The 17542-nt window shown below is 43.5% G+C and overlaps 1 protein-coding gene across 3 annotated transcripts in view; it reads right to left on the bottom strand.

Annotated features, from left to right (window-relative positions):
• Positions 1 to 17542, bottom strand: part of ACSS3 (acyl-CoA synthetase short chain family member 3) — a 126654-nt gene that overhangs the window by 91035 nt on the left and 18077 nt on the right. For 2 of the 3 annotated variants that reach the window (XM_006118478.4, XM_025182327.2), the window contains exon 3: positions 6992 to 7180. The exons of the other annotated variant lie outside the window; for it this stretch is intronic. In XM_006118478.4, coding sequence (XP_006118540.2) covers positions 6992 to 7180 — 189 coding nt within the window. The remainder of the gene's footprint in view (positions 1 to 6991; positions 7181 to 17542) is intronic. 3 annotated transcript variants of the gene reach the window in all.

Raw genomic sequence — 17542 nt, 5'->3', positions numbered from 1 at the left:
GAATAAACTCAACAACAGAATAAGTTAGAATCTTCAAACATTCCATAAAGTTCATCTTAACTGAAGTCATGTGGAGGCTACATTTAAACAAATTAGTTTGTAATTAATCTAAGATACTAATAATTATTGTCTCCTATTGTTATGTTTATAGATGAGTCAAAGCTAATTTTGCTCAAATTGCTTTTTAAGGGGTGCTACGTGACATCAGATTACTTTTCTGGTGTTGAGGTAGGAGAGATATGCAATAGTCTAGTGAAGGAGGAAGAATATGGCTAGGAAAGTGGGCTGCGTGTGTCTAGCACATGGGTGTGTCTAGACTACAGGGGTTTTTTGTTTTTTTTTAAAGTGGCCTTTTTTCGAAAAAACTTCTCCTGCGTCTAGACTGCTGCCGCGTTCTTTTGAAAGTAAATCAAAAGAACACGGCAGTTTTTTCAACTGCAGAAAATCTTGTTTTAGGAGGAATAATGCTTTTTTTCAAAAGTGCTCTTTCAAAGAAAGGCGCTATGTAATGCAAACTGTGCTTTTTCGAAAGACAGCATCCAGACTGCCTGGGTGCTCTCTTTCGAAAAAGTGACTTGCTTTTTCGAAAGTATTGATTGTAGTCTAGATGCTCTTTTTCGAAAAAACAGTGCTACAGGAGTGGTGATGCTAGTATAAAGAGGGCAACGTTCCACAACATCAATATAAATCTCCTTTAAGAGCTCTCCTTGCAATCCTGTCCCAGTGAGAAGCGGAGCAAAAGTGCTGTTCACACAGACACATGGATCTCCCCAGTCCAGACCCAGTTCCCTAATATGTATACTTTCTTCCTTCTCTAGCCCTCTCCATGCATTCCTGATCTCCCTCCTCTACACCAACACTTCCACAACCCATGGATCTCCTACATGCCTAAAGAACCCTTTTCACTCTGAAATCTCCATTCACTACTTTCAGCATAGGCCACACACACCCCTGTTCTTCAATTTGCTTCTGGACTTACTCAGATAATCAAGATTTTTAAAACTGAGTATGGTCAATTTTCAGAAGAGGCACTCACCTACTGATCCATCCAGTCATTCACTCTGAGCTTCTAGCAGTTAGAGCAGGGGTGGGCAATAATGTTTTGCAGAGTGCCACTTCAGAAATTTTTGAAGTGGCCCTGGGCCGCACCAGAAGGGGAGGGGCCTCAAATGGAAGGGGCAGGGCCAGGATGCTTCTGGGCATCTCCACCCACAGCCCCTTTGCCCCCCCCCCCCCAAATCACACCTAAGCCGCTGGCGTCCAATCAGGGCCTAGGGGCTGGAGAACATGCTAAGCCTCCTCCCACCCTGCCAGGAGTGCGTGGCACTTCTAAGTGCCATGCGCTTCTCACAGGACAGGGGTAGGACGGAGAAAACTTTGTGCACTCCCCTCATGCTCAGGCCCATCACGGCTTGGGGGCGGGGGAGTACATGAAGTCTCCTCCCACCCTGCCAGGAGCATGTGGTGCTTCAAAGAGCCGCATGCTCCTGGCAGGGTGGAGGAAACTTGGTGCACTCTCCCCTTCACACTCAGATCCTAACTAGCCTGGGGGCAGGGGAGCGGCAGGGCTTCCATGGGCTAGATTAACCCGCTTGATGGGCCTTTTGCCCAACCCTAAGTTAGAGGCTAGGGACACACAGCGCATAGGGGTTGCATTGCTGACCATTTTGGCTAATAGCCATTGATGAATCTATCATACATGAACTTACCTAATACTTTTTTGATTCTCATTGTAGCTTTGGCCTTCACAATATCCACTGAAAACAAGTTCCACACTTCAATTGTGCGTTATGTGAAAAAGCACTTCCTTTTGTTCCTTTTAAGTACCACTGTGAATAATTGAGTCTGCAACTCCTTCCCCTACCTGCTCTTCCCCATAAGTGTCCAGGCACTCCCTTATCCTGTAATAGTCCCTGTGAGTAGATAGGCCCAAGAATGCATCACCATCTAGAGAGACATCCCAGGCCACAGAATCCCATCCACTTCACCTGCCAGACAGAGCCTCTTCCTGCCCCTGAGCCAGTAACATGCACTCTAATTGCCCTATGACTTAGTTGAGCTGAGCTGATTGTGCAAGGAGGAGAGAGTGCAGCTGTTAGGTCTGGCAACAGGCAGGAGAATAGTCTACCCTAGTGTTTAGAAAAAGTCTCAGGCCTAGTGGTGAGGCATGAGGACTAGGGATGTAAAATCCCATTTAATTGGTTAACTGGTTAAATATAATGGTTAACCAATTAAAGGGGGAGCCAGCAGGGGGAACCCACTCTAGTCTGGCTGGGCTTGGAATGGCCCCCTCACACAACACAGCAGGTCTGGATTGCCCCACACACATCCCCACCACGGACAGGTGCTACTCTAGCCAGGGAGAAGTGTCCCTGCTTGTGGCACACCCGAGCCAGGCCCACCACCGGCAGGGGGTGATCTGACTGGGACAGAACACCCCACATCTGCAGCAGGCCCTGTGGAGCTAAAGCAGCCCCCTTCCTGTGGTGGAATAGGAGCTGCTGTAGCCCCACCAGTTAATCGGAACTGGCAAGCCTCACCCATTAAGGATTAACCATTCATATTCCTAATGAGGACCAGTATTAGACCCTGGGACTATGGCAGAGGCAGAAGCTGGAGCCAAGGGTCAAATTCAAGGTCAGCAACGGGAAGAAGCAGGAGAGCAGGCAAAGAGGTTCAAGGTAGTGGCAGGATGGATGCAAAGCTGAGTGCAAGGCAGGAAGATAATATAGAAGTGGTCATGAGCACTGAGCAGCCAGCAAATTGATACTGCTGCTGCTGACCTGAAAACTGGCCTACTGGCCTCTCCAGGCAATCAGAGAATGTGGCCAGACAGGTAGCCTGCTGCAGCCCAGCTGTACTGATGAGGTTGCCTAGAAACTAACTCTGCTGCAGGTGCTGATTGCTGACATTCAGCGAATGGTATCTCTCTACTGGCACCCAGCTCCTGTATCACACAGCTGTGACAGGAAAGATGATGGTTCTGGAATAAGGGTTTTCTTCAAGCACTATTTTTGGTCTGTTCTTTCTGATGTCTATCAGCAATCAATTTTTGGAGGAAGCTACTCTGTGACACAGTGAAAATCCCACAAGTATGCTTGCAGTTTTCTTTTTAAATATTAAAATAAAGTTGCCTATAAAAATAGTGTGCTTAAATCTAACATCAGAAAAAAGAATGTTATTTCAGAATAGTAAAGTATATCCTATTCTCCACTTCAAGTGAGATGAGGTTACAACAAATGCCTATATTCCCATTCCGTATCACTTCATCTCCATTTGCTTATGTCTACAGCAGTCAGTACCTGAGAAGACTAATAACCATCAATTGTAGGTCTATGCAATATTCCCAGAGCTATTTAAAATTCAAGACAAATTAAGGCAAACTGGTACAGTATCTGTACTTTTCTATATAAAATAGAAAGTTCTTGTTAGTACTTACATTTGGGGTCTTTTGACAAGATTTAAATTGTGACCTTTCTTCCAAAAGAACTACTCACAGCTTGAGCTCTGTTCCAGAGATTTAATTCTTTCTAGCATATCATATCGACAGTAAGTTTGGTACCACAGTTTTCGATAAACACAAATTATAGTACTAACTGAACTAACTGCTAAAGAATATCTTACTAACTTTCAGTTCAGCAGAGTGCCATGTATTAGATAATTATTTAAATGTATATGCTTTAAAATAGCTCTAATACAATTTGTAGTGAACTTAAAAAAAAGCTGGAGAGCTGCATATTGAACTCCTTATCCCCAGTCCCCGAAGCAATGAGTCAAGTGAAGCATGTACATTTTCATTTTATTTTCCAAAAAACAAAAACTGAATTAAGGACCCAAGCAACGCCGGGTAAATCTTCTAGTTAGCTAATATCTGTAAAGTACTGTGAAAATAAAAAAAATGCTAATTCTGTGTAACTATATAAACTGACCTTAAAGTTTTGCATTACTACTTAGCTCTTTTCGCCACCTGCCAATCAGTATACCAGCTGAGGCTTAAATTAATTCCTTTAGCCTGCTTAAAAGGTAGAAATGGAATTTCAAGAAATTGCATGTACTGTTGCGTGGACAATTGCATGGACAAGAAATTGTGATTTCCCCCTCTCTCTTCCACTTGTAATTCCAACAAAAGGAATAGCCATAATTTAAAATATTGTGACCAATACTATTTCTAATAGAAATTGCTAGATTTTAATTATAGCCGTGGTGGGCAACTTGCAGCCCAATGGGGTTCTATGTGTGGCCAGCAAGACATTTTATTTACTGTTGCCTATGCATAGGGTTGCCAGATTCCACTGGTTTTGTTCACATATTTTTTCCTACCAGTATTACTGAAGTGACACACACATTAAGCAATGGCATGTGAAGGTCTGGATGAGGGGATGGATTGCACCCTCAGCAAGTTTGCGGATGACACTAAGCTGGGGGGAGAGGTAGATACGTTTAAGGGCAGAGATAGGGTACAGAATGACTTAGACAAATTGGAGGATTGGGCCACAAGAAATCTGATGAGGTTCAACAAGGACAAATGTAGAGTCCTGCACTTGGGATGGAAGAATCCCAAGCATAGTTACAAGCTGGGGACCAACCGGTTAAGTAGTAGTTCTGCAGAAAAGGACGTGGGGGTGACAGTGGGTGAGAAGCTAGATATGAGTCAACAGTGTGCCCTTGTAGCCAAGAAGGCTAATGGCATATTAGGTTGCATTAAGAGGAGCATTGCCAGCAGATCCAGAGATGTCATAATTCCCCTTTATTCAGCTTTGGTAAGGCCGCATCTGGAGTATTGTGTCCAGTTCTGGGCCCCCCACTACAAAAAGGATGTGGACACATTGGAGAGGGTCCAGCGGAGGGCAACCAAAATGATTAGGGGGCTGGAGCACATGACTTATGAGGAGAGGCTGAGGGACTTGGGTATGTTTAGTCTGCAGAAGCGAAGAGTGAGGGGGGATTTGAGAGCAGCCTTCAACTTCCTAAAGGGAGGTTCCAAAGAGGATGGAGAGAGGCTGTTCTCAGTAGTGACAGATGGCAGAACAAGGAGCAATGGTCTCAAGTTGTGGTGGGAGAGGTCCAGGTTGGATATTAGGAAAAACTATTTCACTAGGAGGGTGGTGAAGCACTGGAATGGGTTACCTAGGGAAGTAGTGGAGTCTCCATCCCTAGAGGTGTTTAAGTTCTGGCTTGACAAAGCCCTGGCCGGGTTGATTTAGTTGGAATTGGTCCTGCCTACAGCAGGGGGCTGGACTTGATGACCTTCTGAGGTCTCTTCCAGTTCTATGATTCTATGAAGTGAGGTGCGTACTGATTGCACACCGCACTGACTGTGAGACCCACTTACTCCTTATCCATGCAATCAAAGCACTGCTACAGATCAATTGGCAAACCCCAGAAATTCTAGGTACTCCAGCATAGTTATAAAAACTATCCATCGTAGGAGTCTGTCTTGGTTAGAATAATCTTGTGGCCCACTGAGATGAAGAAGGTCTACTCATGCAGCACACTCACTGGGCTAGGTTGCCTATTGCTGACTTATGAATTAAGTATTAGGCTTATCTGACACTAAATACTGTGTAACAAGGGTGGAGAACCTATAGCCCACAGGCAGATTTGGCACCCAGCTTGCTTTGATCTGGCCCAAAAGGCTTAGGGCTCCCACTCCTACAGTGGCATAAGACAATGTAGTCACTGTGAGGGCAGGAGCAAGCCCCAAGCCTCATGGGCTTGATCAAAGCAAGCTGGAGGCCACATTGAGCCCATGGGCTCTACCTGGCAAGGGGAGGAAGTGGCTCCGCACAGATCTGCATACTGCAGGAAAGGGATCCCTGCAAGTATTGCCCCTTGTTACTAGCCTTGAATCACAGCCAATCAGAGCAACGGGAGGGGGTACCTACAGGTAGCACTTCCCTGCAGCATGCAGTGGTACCCCAATTCTTTACCCCCATCTGCACCCTCCCTTATGCCCAAACCCTGCATCCCCCAGCCTGCTCCCTCACCCTCTCCCTTCCAGAGCCCATCCTGCTCCTGCACCCTCCTTCCTGCCCAGACCCCCACTCCTGAATCCTCCCTCCTGCCCAGACTCCTCACCCCCAGCCCACTCTTGCACTCTCCATCTCAGACCCCCCAGCCAGCTCTTGCACCCTCCTTTCCATCCAGAACCCGTACCTTATGCCCAGCCTGTTCCCTAGCAACCTCTCCCACATACAGAACCCCTCATTTTTGGCCCCACCCATGAGCCTACGGGGGCCCCAGAAAATCCACTAGTCCCTGGGACCCCAGAAGAGTTAATACAGCCCTAGGGGTAAGCCCTAAGCCTCAGTGCCTCCCCCCGCCATGGGGCTGAAGTTTGAGGGGACTGAAGAGAGTGTCTTTTTTTTCCTGCTTCTTAGTTGGGAGCCACATCTGTGAGGATTTTTTTTCTCCTTCTCATCTGGGGGTCAGGTCAGTGAGGATGGGGAGGGAGGGGTTGTTTTTTTGCTTCTTCCTTATGTGTGGTCACTGGCTGATTTTCCCGTGGGTCTGTGGCCCTCAACCCAAAAAAGGTTCCCTGCCTGTGCTTTATAATCACATTGTGTACCTGAACATAATCTGCAGCTGAATAGTTCACAACTAATATGGACCGATGCAAAACAAGCAAAAGGGGGAAGTACAACGTTCGCAGTATCTTTGACAATCAAGGAAAGTGTGAGGTAAAAGCAGGTTTCAAGCAGAGATTTTGGAGCAATGAATAGTTGCCATATAGGAGGATGTTTGTTCTAAGCAAAGACAGCAGCATGATAAAAGGTCATCCTTTGAAAGGTCAAAAAGTTAAAATGCAGTATCTACTATAAAAATATAGTACTCTGCATAAGGATCTGACCACATGCTATGATCTGTCAACAAAACAGAACTGTTTGCCATATAAGGGAAATATAACAATCACTGGGGAAAAATTAAAGTATCAGCAATCAATTATTTTCTATAACTTACAATGGGCTTTGTTTTTCGTAATGTTTGTTACCTTTGCATGATCAATGCGGCTGGAAAGCTCTTTAGAAGCAAATCCACCAAAAATGAGGCTATGTATGGCTCCTATTCTTGCACATGCCAGCATAGTGTACATTGTCTGTGGAATCATGGGCATGTAGATAACCACACAATCTCCCTTCTTCACACCATATTTCACCATAACATCTGCTAATTTGGAGACCTGTATAGGAATAATTTTCAAATTTATAATGAAGAGATGTATAAAGCAAGCACCTCAATAAACAGATTAATTGCTTTTCCAGTTTAGGTAGCATCTCATAAAAAGAAACACAGTCAATATCTAGAGAATAATTGGACAACATATTTGACCATTTTATCATTGATCTCACCATGAGTTATTGGTACAGTTTACTTAAAAATAATGCTGCTTTCTATTTAAGCCACAGGAATGCTACATAATCTGCATCTGAATAGTTCACAACATAATATGGAATGATGCAAAACAACCAAAAGGGGAAAGTACAATGTTCGCAGTTTGCAGAACCTTTGACAATCAATGAATTTAATCCAGATTAGAAGAAACAGAGAACGCAGTATTTTCTTCTGTAAAGATGAAAAAATTAATCAAAATATATTGCTATCAGTGATTTTACAAAGTAGAGCAAAAATGAAAAAAAACGAGAAAAGATTACAAATACTCAAGTCATTTAATTCTAATTATCTACTCATATTGCTGTTACAATTATCTAAAACAATTCTCCGCAAGATGTGCAAAATAAGGTATTTGCAAGCCAGGTTTATTATATTAAACTAAATGGATATGGAAAAAAAAGCCAGGAAAGTACCAGAATTATTCATAATACAACTTTCATTAAAACATAAACTGGGGCAAGCACCTCAATAAACAGTCAAAAGAGAAGATTATATCAAATATTTCCCAAATTTTCTGTATTTTATAACACCCAAAATTTTATGTAAGAGTTCTTCCACATTGAGTCTGCCCCAAAGTTTTTGGAACCATTCAATTTCAGAGATCACATTTTCTACAAACCTCCAAATTATTTTGACATATACAAGTTGACCTCTCTTCCAGGTCTCTGTGGTCCAGCAACATCCATGGTCCGGCAGGACTACAGACATTGCTAGACCAGAGAGCCCTGGCCACAGAGGCTAAAAGTGGCTGGGAGTGGAGTGAGTCTGGTCAGCAACAGCCTGCAGGACTGATGACTTGGGGTTTGAGAGCCTCAGGAGAGACTGCCATCCCACACAGATGGGGGTTGGGGAACCCCTGAAGCAGCTGCTGCCTTGCGTGGGGCCAAGTGGCTGGGGCAGGGAACCCTAGAAGCAGCTGCGGCTGCTGCTCCGCACAGGGCTGAGAAATCCCAGGAGAAGAGCCCCACAAGCAGGCTGGGGGCAGCAGAACGAGGCAGGTGGGCTGGTGGAAGTCATGCCTCCAGGTTCTCCTGGGGCAGCTGCCAGAAGGGAAGCCCTGGAAGAGTCTGGACACCTGTTTACACAATTATTTTTATAAATAACCCACTAAGAGCTAGGTATTCATATTCTCAGCTACAAGGATAACTGAGGACAAAAATACGAAGAAAACTTTCATTATCATGTATCAGATGCATTAGCAGACTTCCTCATTAATATAATATGCTAACCAGAAACCTTTATCTTGGTTTATTGGTGGAGGACTGGGGGCGGAGAGGGAATTGGTTAACTGTAGTGGTTAATCTTGAAAGAAATGTCTCCATTCTAGACGTAACTAACTTCACAACATGTAGATACCATCTACATGTTTTGTAAGTCTATAAAATGCTACCAGACCATTTGTTGTTTTTTAAGTTTATCCATAACATTAGTGCACTGTTAAAATATGAGGCACTATTAAACTGCAGTGCAGTTATTGGCACTGATGAATGTATGACAACTAGTAAGAACATAAGAATGGCCACATTAGCTCATACCAAAGGTCCATCTATCCCAGTGTTTCTCAAAGTGGTCCATGAAACCACTTTGAGAAACCTATTAACTGGCCGCTCCAGTTTGTTTACTTACCCGCACCGTGGCTATGGAGTCTCACAGCTCCCATTGGCTCTGTTTCACTGTTTGCAGCCAAGGGGAACCATGGGAAGCATCATGGGCCGGGATACCGCTTCCCACGGCTCCCCTTAGCTGCAAACAGCAAAACAGAGCTAATGGGAGCCGTGAGGCTCTGTGGCCACAGCACCCAGTAAGTAAACAAACCAGAACAATCAGTTAATAGGTTTCTCAAAGTGGTTTCACGGACCACTTTGAGAAACACTGATCTAGTCAGGTACCTTGCCTTCCAATTAGAGCCAGATGCTTCAGACATAATAAACAGAATGGGGCAATTATCCAGTCCCAGCTTATAGCAGTCAGAGGTTTGGAGACACCCACAGCATGAGATTAAATCCCTAACCATCTTAGCGAACAGCCATTGGAGCTATACTCCATGAACTTATCTAATTCTTTTTTGAACCCAGTTATACTTGTGGCCTTTACAACATCCCTAGTGACATGTTCCACATGCTGTGTACTGTGTCAAGTACTTCCTTTCTGTTTTTTTAAACTTGCTGGTTAATAATTTAATTGACTGATCCTTAGTTCTTGTGCTATGCAAAGGCATTAATATCCCTACCCTATTCACTGTCTCTACAGTATTCATGCTTTTATAGGGTATCACACTCCCACCCTTTTAGCCAACTCTTTTCAAAATTGAACGGTTCCAGACTTTTTTTAATCTCTTCTCATGAAAGGTGTTCTATACCCAATCATTTTATTGTCCTTCTCAGTATCTTTTCCAATTTTAATTTTTTGAGATAGGGAGACCAGAGCTCCCTGTAGTATTCAAGGTGTGGATATACCATAGATTTATAGCATTATAATATTTTCTGTCTTATTATCTATTCCTTTCCTAGTGGTTCTTGATACTGTTAGTGCTTTTGACCATTTTCAGAGAACTACCCCTGATGACTCCAAGATCTTTTTCTCGAGTGGCCACAATTTAGACCCCATCATTTTCTATGCATAGTTGTGATTATGTTTTCCACTGCGCATTATTTTACATTTACCAACTCCAATTTATTTTGCTACTCAAATAATCTGTCATTCACAGAAGATTTTAGGTGGAATTGTCGGAAAAAAACAATTATATGTGGAGTTGTCTACGTTGTCAATACATTCCATTATAAGAATACATTTTGAGATGCTTACAACTCTCCCAAACTATCAGACAGAGATACAACCATGAAGGAGTTTTATGAAGATGAATTCTTGTCATCAATGCCTGTGAAGCACTTGTTCTATGGGAATATAAAGCAGCCCAAGAGGCAATTAATGATATTTAATTAATAATGCTCTATTCAACGAGAGGGTTAGAAGGTGTGTCATATTTAAATATGGTGCCACACACTGAATGAGGAGGATAAAAAGAAATATGAACTAATTATCCATTCAGTAAGCACGATGAATCCTGACTTAGAGGGTCTATGCATAATAAGGTCTGTGATCTTGTCATTAAAGACTATCATAACGCACACACACAAGGATGTACTGACGGTCTTAACGCTGGCATTTCCTACTTTTGGGGCACTCGACTTTTCAACCTGAGAAGTTTTTCAGAATAGGTTTTTATATGTAAAAAGATACAATGTATTTTGTTCTGGACCTTTAATAAAGCATTGTAAAGTACAAACCTATGAGGAGGGGTAGGGGGCATGTTGTAGCTGGAATCCCACCATATTTCCCAAATGTACACATTTATGTCTGATCTGCACCCAAAGGAGAGATGATATTTGCACTGAAGGCTCACTCTAGTTGCCCAGACACCCAAATCTTGCTTTAGAATACACATTACAGCCTCATACAAAATCTGGGGACCTACTGCCTCTCTATGATTCAGAGTGATCCACAGCTTGGAAAAGATAGGAACTTACCCTCCTATCTATGGAAGAAGTGAAACAGTGGTGAAATACTGAGTTTTTTGGGGGGGCATTGTGTTAGTTGCACTTTTCTCAGGAGGCTAAGAAGGAATTTTTTCTCTAATTGTCAGATTGGCCAAGGCAAAATGGGATTTATATACCCTCCTCGTAGTGGGATCTGTGGGGCTCAGTGGGGAGAACATGAAACTGGAAACAGGCTGCGATGTTGCAAACCGTGGAAAATATCCTGAGCAGTACTCTGTAGGGATGGTACACAGTGATCAGATAAAAAGGATTGGTAAAGGATTTAAAGGCAGGATTCTTTAAAAGTGCAGAAACATACCTAAGGGGGATTTGGAACTACTATGACTGGTATGTCAGGAAGCCAACCCCCTCCTGAACCTTCATTTGAACTTCAAGATGATGAAGTTCCATCAGTAGGTTGCCTGAAAGACAGGATGGCTAAGGAGGAAGGCTCATGGGAGCCACAGGGTATATACTGAAATGATCATGGAATTACCCACACTGGTACTCCCAACATTTAAAATTAAGTTGGGATCTAATTATACCACATCCAATCTCTCCTGCCCTTCTACAGGCTGAGCAAGATCGCGAAATTCAGATAATGTCCTAAAGATTAGGAAATAAATCTGGAACAGAGACTGCATGCTTTATATTTCTTCATGGCATCATTCTATTTTTATACCAAGCTGTACCACTAGGTATGAAGTCAGTTTCTAGTTGTACTTTAGCTCTCCCTTATTTTTTTCCTTGCTTCTCCCTAACAATACCTTAATGCTGGGCAGATATTTAACTTTGCTTCTAACATTCATGAGGTAAAACTTCTTGTTTTCATTTTCTTCTAATCTCTCCTCCATTTCTATTCCTCTCAGAGAATGTTGAACCAAAAAACAATCTCAGTATAAAATTATTCAACTGTTTAATCCATTAATATTTCCATATTGAGGCACTTATCAAATCTTTTCATGTGATACATAAACCTTTAGTCCATGGTGCAGATCTCTCTCACCTGCCCCTGTGAGTTGACACCTTGGTGGTGGGTGTAAGGCAGAAGGGGGCAATGCCTTCCCACACTGTCTAGCTAGCCCTACCCACATTCCACCCCCCAAAGTCCCTCAATTCAGCTCTGCTCTCCCAGTCTCCTGAGGCTGCCTAGGCTTCAATCTTGTGCTTCAAGACCTCCCTGTGCATTGGGGCCAGAGAGGCTGGCATCCACCGTCCAGGAGGGCTGGAGCCATGCACCATCTTCTCTCCCTGTGCTTGGGAGGGGACAGGGAAGGCCACAGGCCACAGGTCTGTGCTCTGCAGAGATTTGTCAGACTGAAGCTGTAGGCCGCCCCACTCCAGAAACATAAGAACGGCCGTACTGGGTCAGACCAAAGGTCCATGTAGCCCAGTATCCTGTCTGCCAACAGTGGCCAACACCAGATGCCCCAGAGAGGGTGGACCGAAGACAATGATCAAGCGATTTGTCTCCTGCCATCCCTCTCCAGCCTCTGACAAACAGAGGCCAAGGACACCATTTTATCCCCTGGCTAATAGCCTTTTATGGACCTAACCTCCATAAAATTGTCTAGCTTCTCTTTAAACTCTATTATAGTCCTAGCCTTCACAGGAAGGAGGGGGTGCAGCCAGAGCCACAAATGTTTGGTGTGTGGGATACTCCTACGATGGGAGGACACTTGGCTCCTATGAGAGGAGGGGGTATCTTACCTCCCCCAGCCCTAGTTTCACCCACCACCCATGATGCTATCCTATTTCACCTTGTTTTGTAGTTGAAACTCAGTGCTGGTGCTGCTTTTACTCCTCTTTTCCTTTTGCACAGATTGTACCTCTCTAGTCCAGAACCCTTGGGATCTGACTAGTACTGGATCAGAGAATTTGCCAAACAACAGGAGGTCAATATTGTCTATCAGCATTACCAACATTTCTACTGCTTACTGGGCTCTTAGACATTTAGAGGTAAAATAAAGCTAAATAACAGCACAGAACACTGAGCTAGGACTGGTGGCTGTCAACAAACTTTGTGGGAATGCAGGAAACTTGTTTGCTTATAAGTGTTGCCATTTGACTGACTAAAATCCTACCAGTCCAGAGAGTGCCTAACTAGAGACATTCAACCTGTACTACTAGTATAATTTTAAAAAATCCACTAGCAGATCTTCCCCTGGTTTGAGACTGCTTTAACAGCATTCTTAGACCTTGACTGCTGGTTTATCAGACTTAAAACAGAGATCCCTCCTCCTCCCCCCTATTATGACATTATTACTTTCTCCTCTGCCTCTGCCATTCTCCTAAGGAATGTAGTGATTAGCAAAAAAAAAAAAAAAAAAAAAACCTGAACTCGTTTTCTTCATTCACTGATAGAAATATCTATGGCCAAGAGGTCTGTTTTCACAACTTTAAGAATCTGGTGAAAGTACATTGTGATAACGTAAATCTCCTTGTCATTGCAAATATCATTACTGTCATCCACACTGAAGTGATTGGGCTTGTTTTAGAATGTTTCATAACTTATTCAGAATGATAGTTGGAAAGAGCTTTTGTTATTGCATTGGTTTTTGTTTACCCACAAGAGAATTGTTTTGCAATGTTTTCATCCAGAGAACTGGCTTGACTTTTTTTTAAAAGGATCTGCATATGCAGCTGGCAATCCATGATCTGCAATGGGTTAGCATAAAGTACTTCAGCATTTATAGTCTTTGGACTGTGATAGGAGAAAATAACTGTTAAATAGAATAAAACTCCAGTCAAGTTCTGTGTACTAGAACATTATTTATGGTGGAAGTGCTGAAAGCCATTTATCTGAGAGTAAATCTTGTGTATAGTGGAAACCACTTCAGACTAAAGGATGTGGCAGCACCCTCGGCAACCTTAGTTCCAGTACTTAAGTCTCTGTACTGTCTGCCTTGTATTTCCCATATTGCTTTAACAGCATCTTTCACTGTAAGATGTGCAGTTGCAAAATCAGAGGAAGATCTGCTCTTATATTTTATTATTTAACGGTAGCACAAAGTGAAAAGAGGCATACGAGCAATAACAGCATTGGTGTGGTGCAGATGAGAGTCAACTAATAAAATAAGGTGGAACAAGGTAGCATGGTCTTCACCAAACAGTAGCAAGTAGTAGTAACCAGTGAGAACCCCTCAAAACTTAGTTTGAAAGTAATAAAACAGAACAACCTGGCAAAGTTCAGCATATATCTACATACAACATGGGGAACTGCAACTTTACTTTCTGTTTCTTAGAACATGGGCTAGGGATGATTTTCGGGGGGAGGACGGGGTGGTTTCTGAAACAATAATTCAAGAGTTGCCTGCTTCTGGGAAGTATTAATTGCTTAAAAAAAATGTGGATATATTAAACATTGACAGTGATGAAATCCTGATGGTCTTCCAAGATATGACTCAAAGAAATCAACTAATTTTCTGTTTCCATTGAAATTTTAGCTTTATTACTGCTTATGAAGACTTAGACAATGCTACACCTGAAGTTCTGTGCTGGAGTTAAAAATTTGTTCTGCAACTGTCCAAAAATTACTGGAAAAAATTACCACTAAGACAACATTCTTCAGGTATTGGGACTGCTATGTCCACCTAAAAACTAGAGGCTGAAGATACAGTTTTTAATCTACTAACATGCTTTCCATCTGCAACAAAATCAGAGAGTGGAAAAACAATTGTGTGCGTGTGGAAATAGTATCAAGTAGATTCTAAACTGCCTGGTTTCCAGAGGGGATAACAAAACTGGATGAGTAGGGGAAGTGGAGACAAGTCCTGGATCATAACAAAATGGGGAACACAAGAAAAGTGCTATTGATTGCTACGCTTCTCAATCTCCCTTGTGATCAGGCTTGCGTGTAGCATTCTTTTTCCCCCTAATGCAGAAGAACAAAACCATTTTCCAGTCTAGAATGTGCAGCAGTATTATCTACTTAACTTGTAACAAAAACAAATGTTCCGGCCTGCTCTGATTTGAAACCTTCCCAACAGCTACTGGAAACTGCTGAATGTGCAACACTCCAGAAGAGGTCGTCATCCCAATAACTCTCATTGTATTCTTAAACTGGCATGCATAGCAACATGGTTGATATTAAAAAGGTAGGATTTTTTGAAGTGTTTGGTAAAGCATTTTCAGATGCAGCAATGTAGTTTTTGTAAAGAGCTCGGACCTATTAGAAATAAGGCCCAAATAAGCACTAAAGACACTTATGAACCAACGTCAATATATATCTACATTGGTCTGTTTGAAAAAAAAATAGCGACTCATGATTTATGTACACCAAATCTCTTGATTTTAAGATGGTGGGATTAGCAATACTACATAATGGAGTGGTGGTCAACCTTCAGCACATCAGAGTAAGCCACTGGCAGGCCAGGAGACAGTTCATTTACACTGAATATCTGCAGGCACAGACCCTCACAGTTCCGATTGACCATATACGGCAAACCACAGCCTCTCAGAGCTGCGTAGGGCCATGCCCACAGATGCTCAGCATAAATGAGCTATCTTGAGTCCTGCCAATGGCTTACCTTGTTGCCTTACTTGCATTGCCCACCACTGGCATAACTGGTCAAAACTGGGAAAGAATAAGTTTATTAAAATATCTGTTTTTAAAATAACAGTAAAGTATAATGTAAGACTCAATGTGCAAAAACTGAATATTTCAGGGAAATTGGGGATTTATATATAAACTCCCAACTCTACAGCTTCAAAAGGCTTAGCAATAGACTTTAAATATGTTTATAAACTGTGGTGTATATAGAAATCTGGCACCCTTTCCTTCAAATGATAGAAGACCAAGAAAATGTGTAAATTAGAACATATGTGTAAGTTGGATAGAATTCAAAGACCATATTTAGGCAGGACTCCACTGTTGGCATTTCTATGACTTACTGCCTTCAGCGTGAGTTTGGTTACATACTCATGCTGGTTTAACCAATGCCCCCTGTTGACTTGGCTTGATTGGAGAGGATGTTTAAGTAAATATGTGCAGCTCTCATTCAACACAATATTATTTATTACTATTATTCTCACCCCAAACCTGCACAGAATACACTGTTACAAACCTAGGAAACTGAATATCAATTTCAGGTTCAATAAAGTAAAGAGTTGCATTTTACATTATTTTTCCAAAGTAAATTACTGAAAAGGGGACACCCTGGACAAGATTTGCAAGGATATTGCATCATCAAGACAGCTATTTTAAAACAAGGCATACTTTATCAATAAATGTTGAAGTACATGAATAGCTGTGGCACTGCACTACAGTGTGTTAGTTAACCTTTAAATCCTTTGTGGGTCAAAAAATCATGAAAGTCAATCAATAAAAATGAAAGGCTTCTATAGATGTCATTGTAGAGTTAGAGCCATGGTCACCAACCCGCCAATTGCAATCGACTGGTCTATCCTGGGGGCTCAACCAGTCAATCGCGAGGCTTTCGGGGGCCACGCCTTGCTGTTCCACACCCGCAAGATGAACCCCACGCTGACGCTACTGCTACCTCTAGGGACAATGGAGATAGTGCAGGCTTCCTGCAGGAGAGTTCTGCAGCTGTGCGCCAGGTTCCGGAAGTACATGGGCTGTTCTTCTCTCCTCCCCAAACAGCTGGAATGGTACCTAAAACACTGGTCCATCGCGCGCTGGGGACTTTCTTCCCCTGCTGCCTTCCTGTGCGCAGGGGAGGAAGAAAGGGAATGGGAGTCCGGGACTGTGCCAGCTCCAACTGCTCAGGCAGCACACAGCTGCTGTGGGGAGCGGAGGAGCAAAGCATGTGCTTCCCAAGCAGTTGGAGCTGGTGCAGTCCAGGACTCCCACTCCCTTCCCACCCCCCGCACAGGAAGGCAGCAAGGGAAGAAAGTCCCCAGTGTATGACGGATTGGCATTTCAGGTACCATGCCACTATTTGAGGGATGGGAGAGCAGCCCACGCACTGCCTGGGCCTTGGTTCACAGCTGCAGGATCCCCAGGTACCAGTCCCTATCCCCTCCCCCCGCCCACACTGCCATGAGTACCCTGTCCCAGCACCCACCAGCACCCTGTCCCCTCCCCCAACACCCATTGGCACCCTGTCCCCTGCCTTGGCACTCTGCCCCAGCACCCTGTTCCCTACCCCAGCACCCACCAGCATCCTGTGCCCTGCCCCCACTATCACCATTGGGGCCACATTAATGAGGCTTGAGGGGTTGTGTTTTTGTATCTCACTTGTGTGGCCTCTACTGACTTTTCTGTGGGTCAGTGACCCCTGACTCAAAACAGGTACTCCAACCCTCTCAAATAAAAACAACGCTGAAACCTTTTATGTTTGACATAATATTTTATTTAAAAATGAAGCCTGGCAACAAGCCCCCAATTGAGGCCAAGCCCTCCACTGGCCACAGCATCATAACACTCATGTACCTCCCACCCCGACTCCAAATCTGAGCCTATCATACACTGGAACCCCCTGTCCTGAGCCTCTCACATCCCCAAACTCCCGCACCCCCACATCCTCAGTCTTCTGCCACAACACTCCTGCACCATCCACACACTGCAAATCTGTGTCCTGAGCCCATCATACTCACAACCTCCCTGCCCTTAGCCCCTCACACACCCCAACCCAAACTCCTGCACCCTC

Source organism: Pelodiscus sinensis, chromosome 1 (assembly GCF_049634645.1).
Source record: "Pelodiscus sinensis isolate JC-2024 chromosome 1, ASM4963464v1, whole genome shotgun sequence".
Lineage (NCBI taxonomy): Eukaryota > Metazoa > Chordata > Testudines > Trionychidae > Pelodiscus > Pelodiscus sinensis.
Note: the sequence above shows the minus strand (reverse complement) of the source record. Positions and strands in the feature narration are given on the sequence as shown.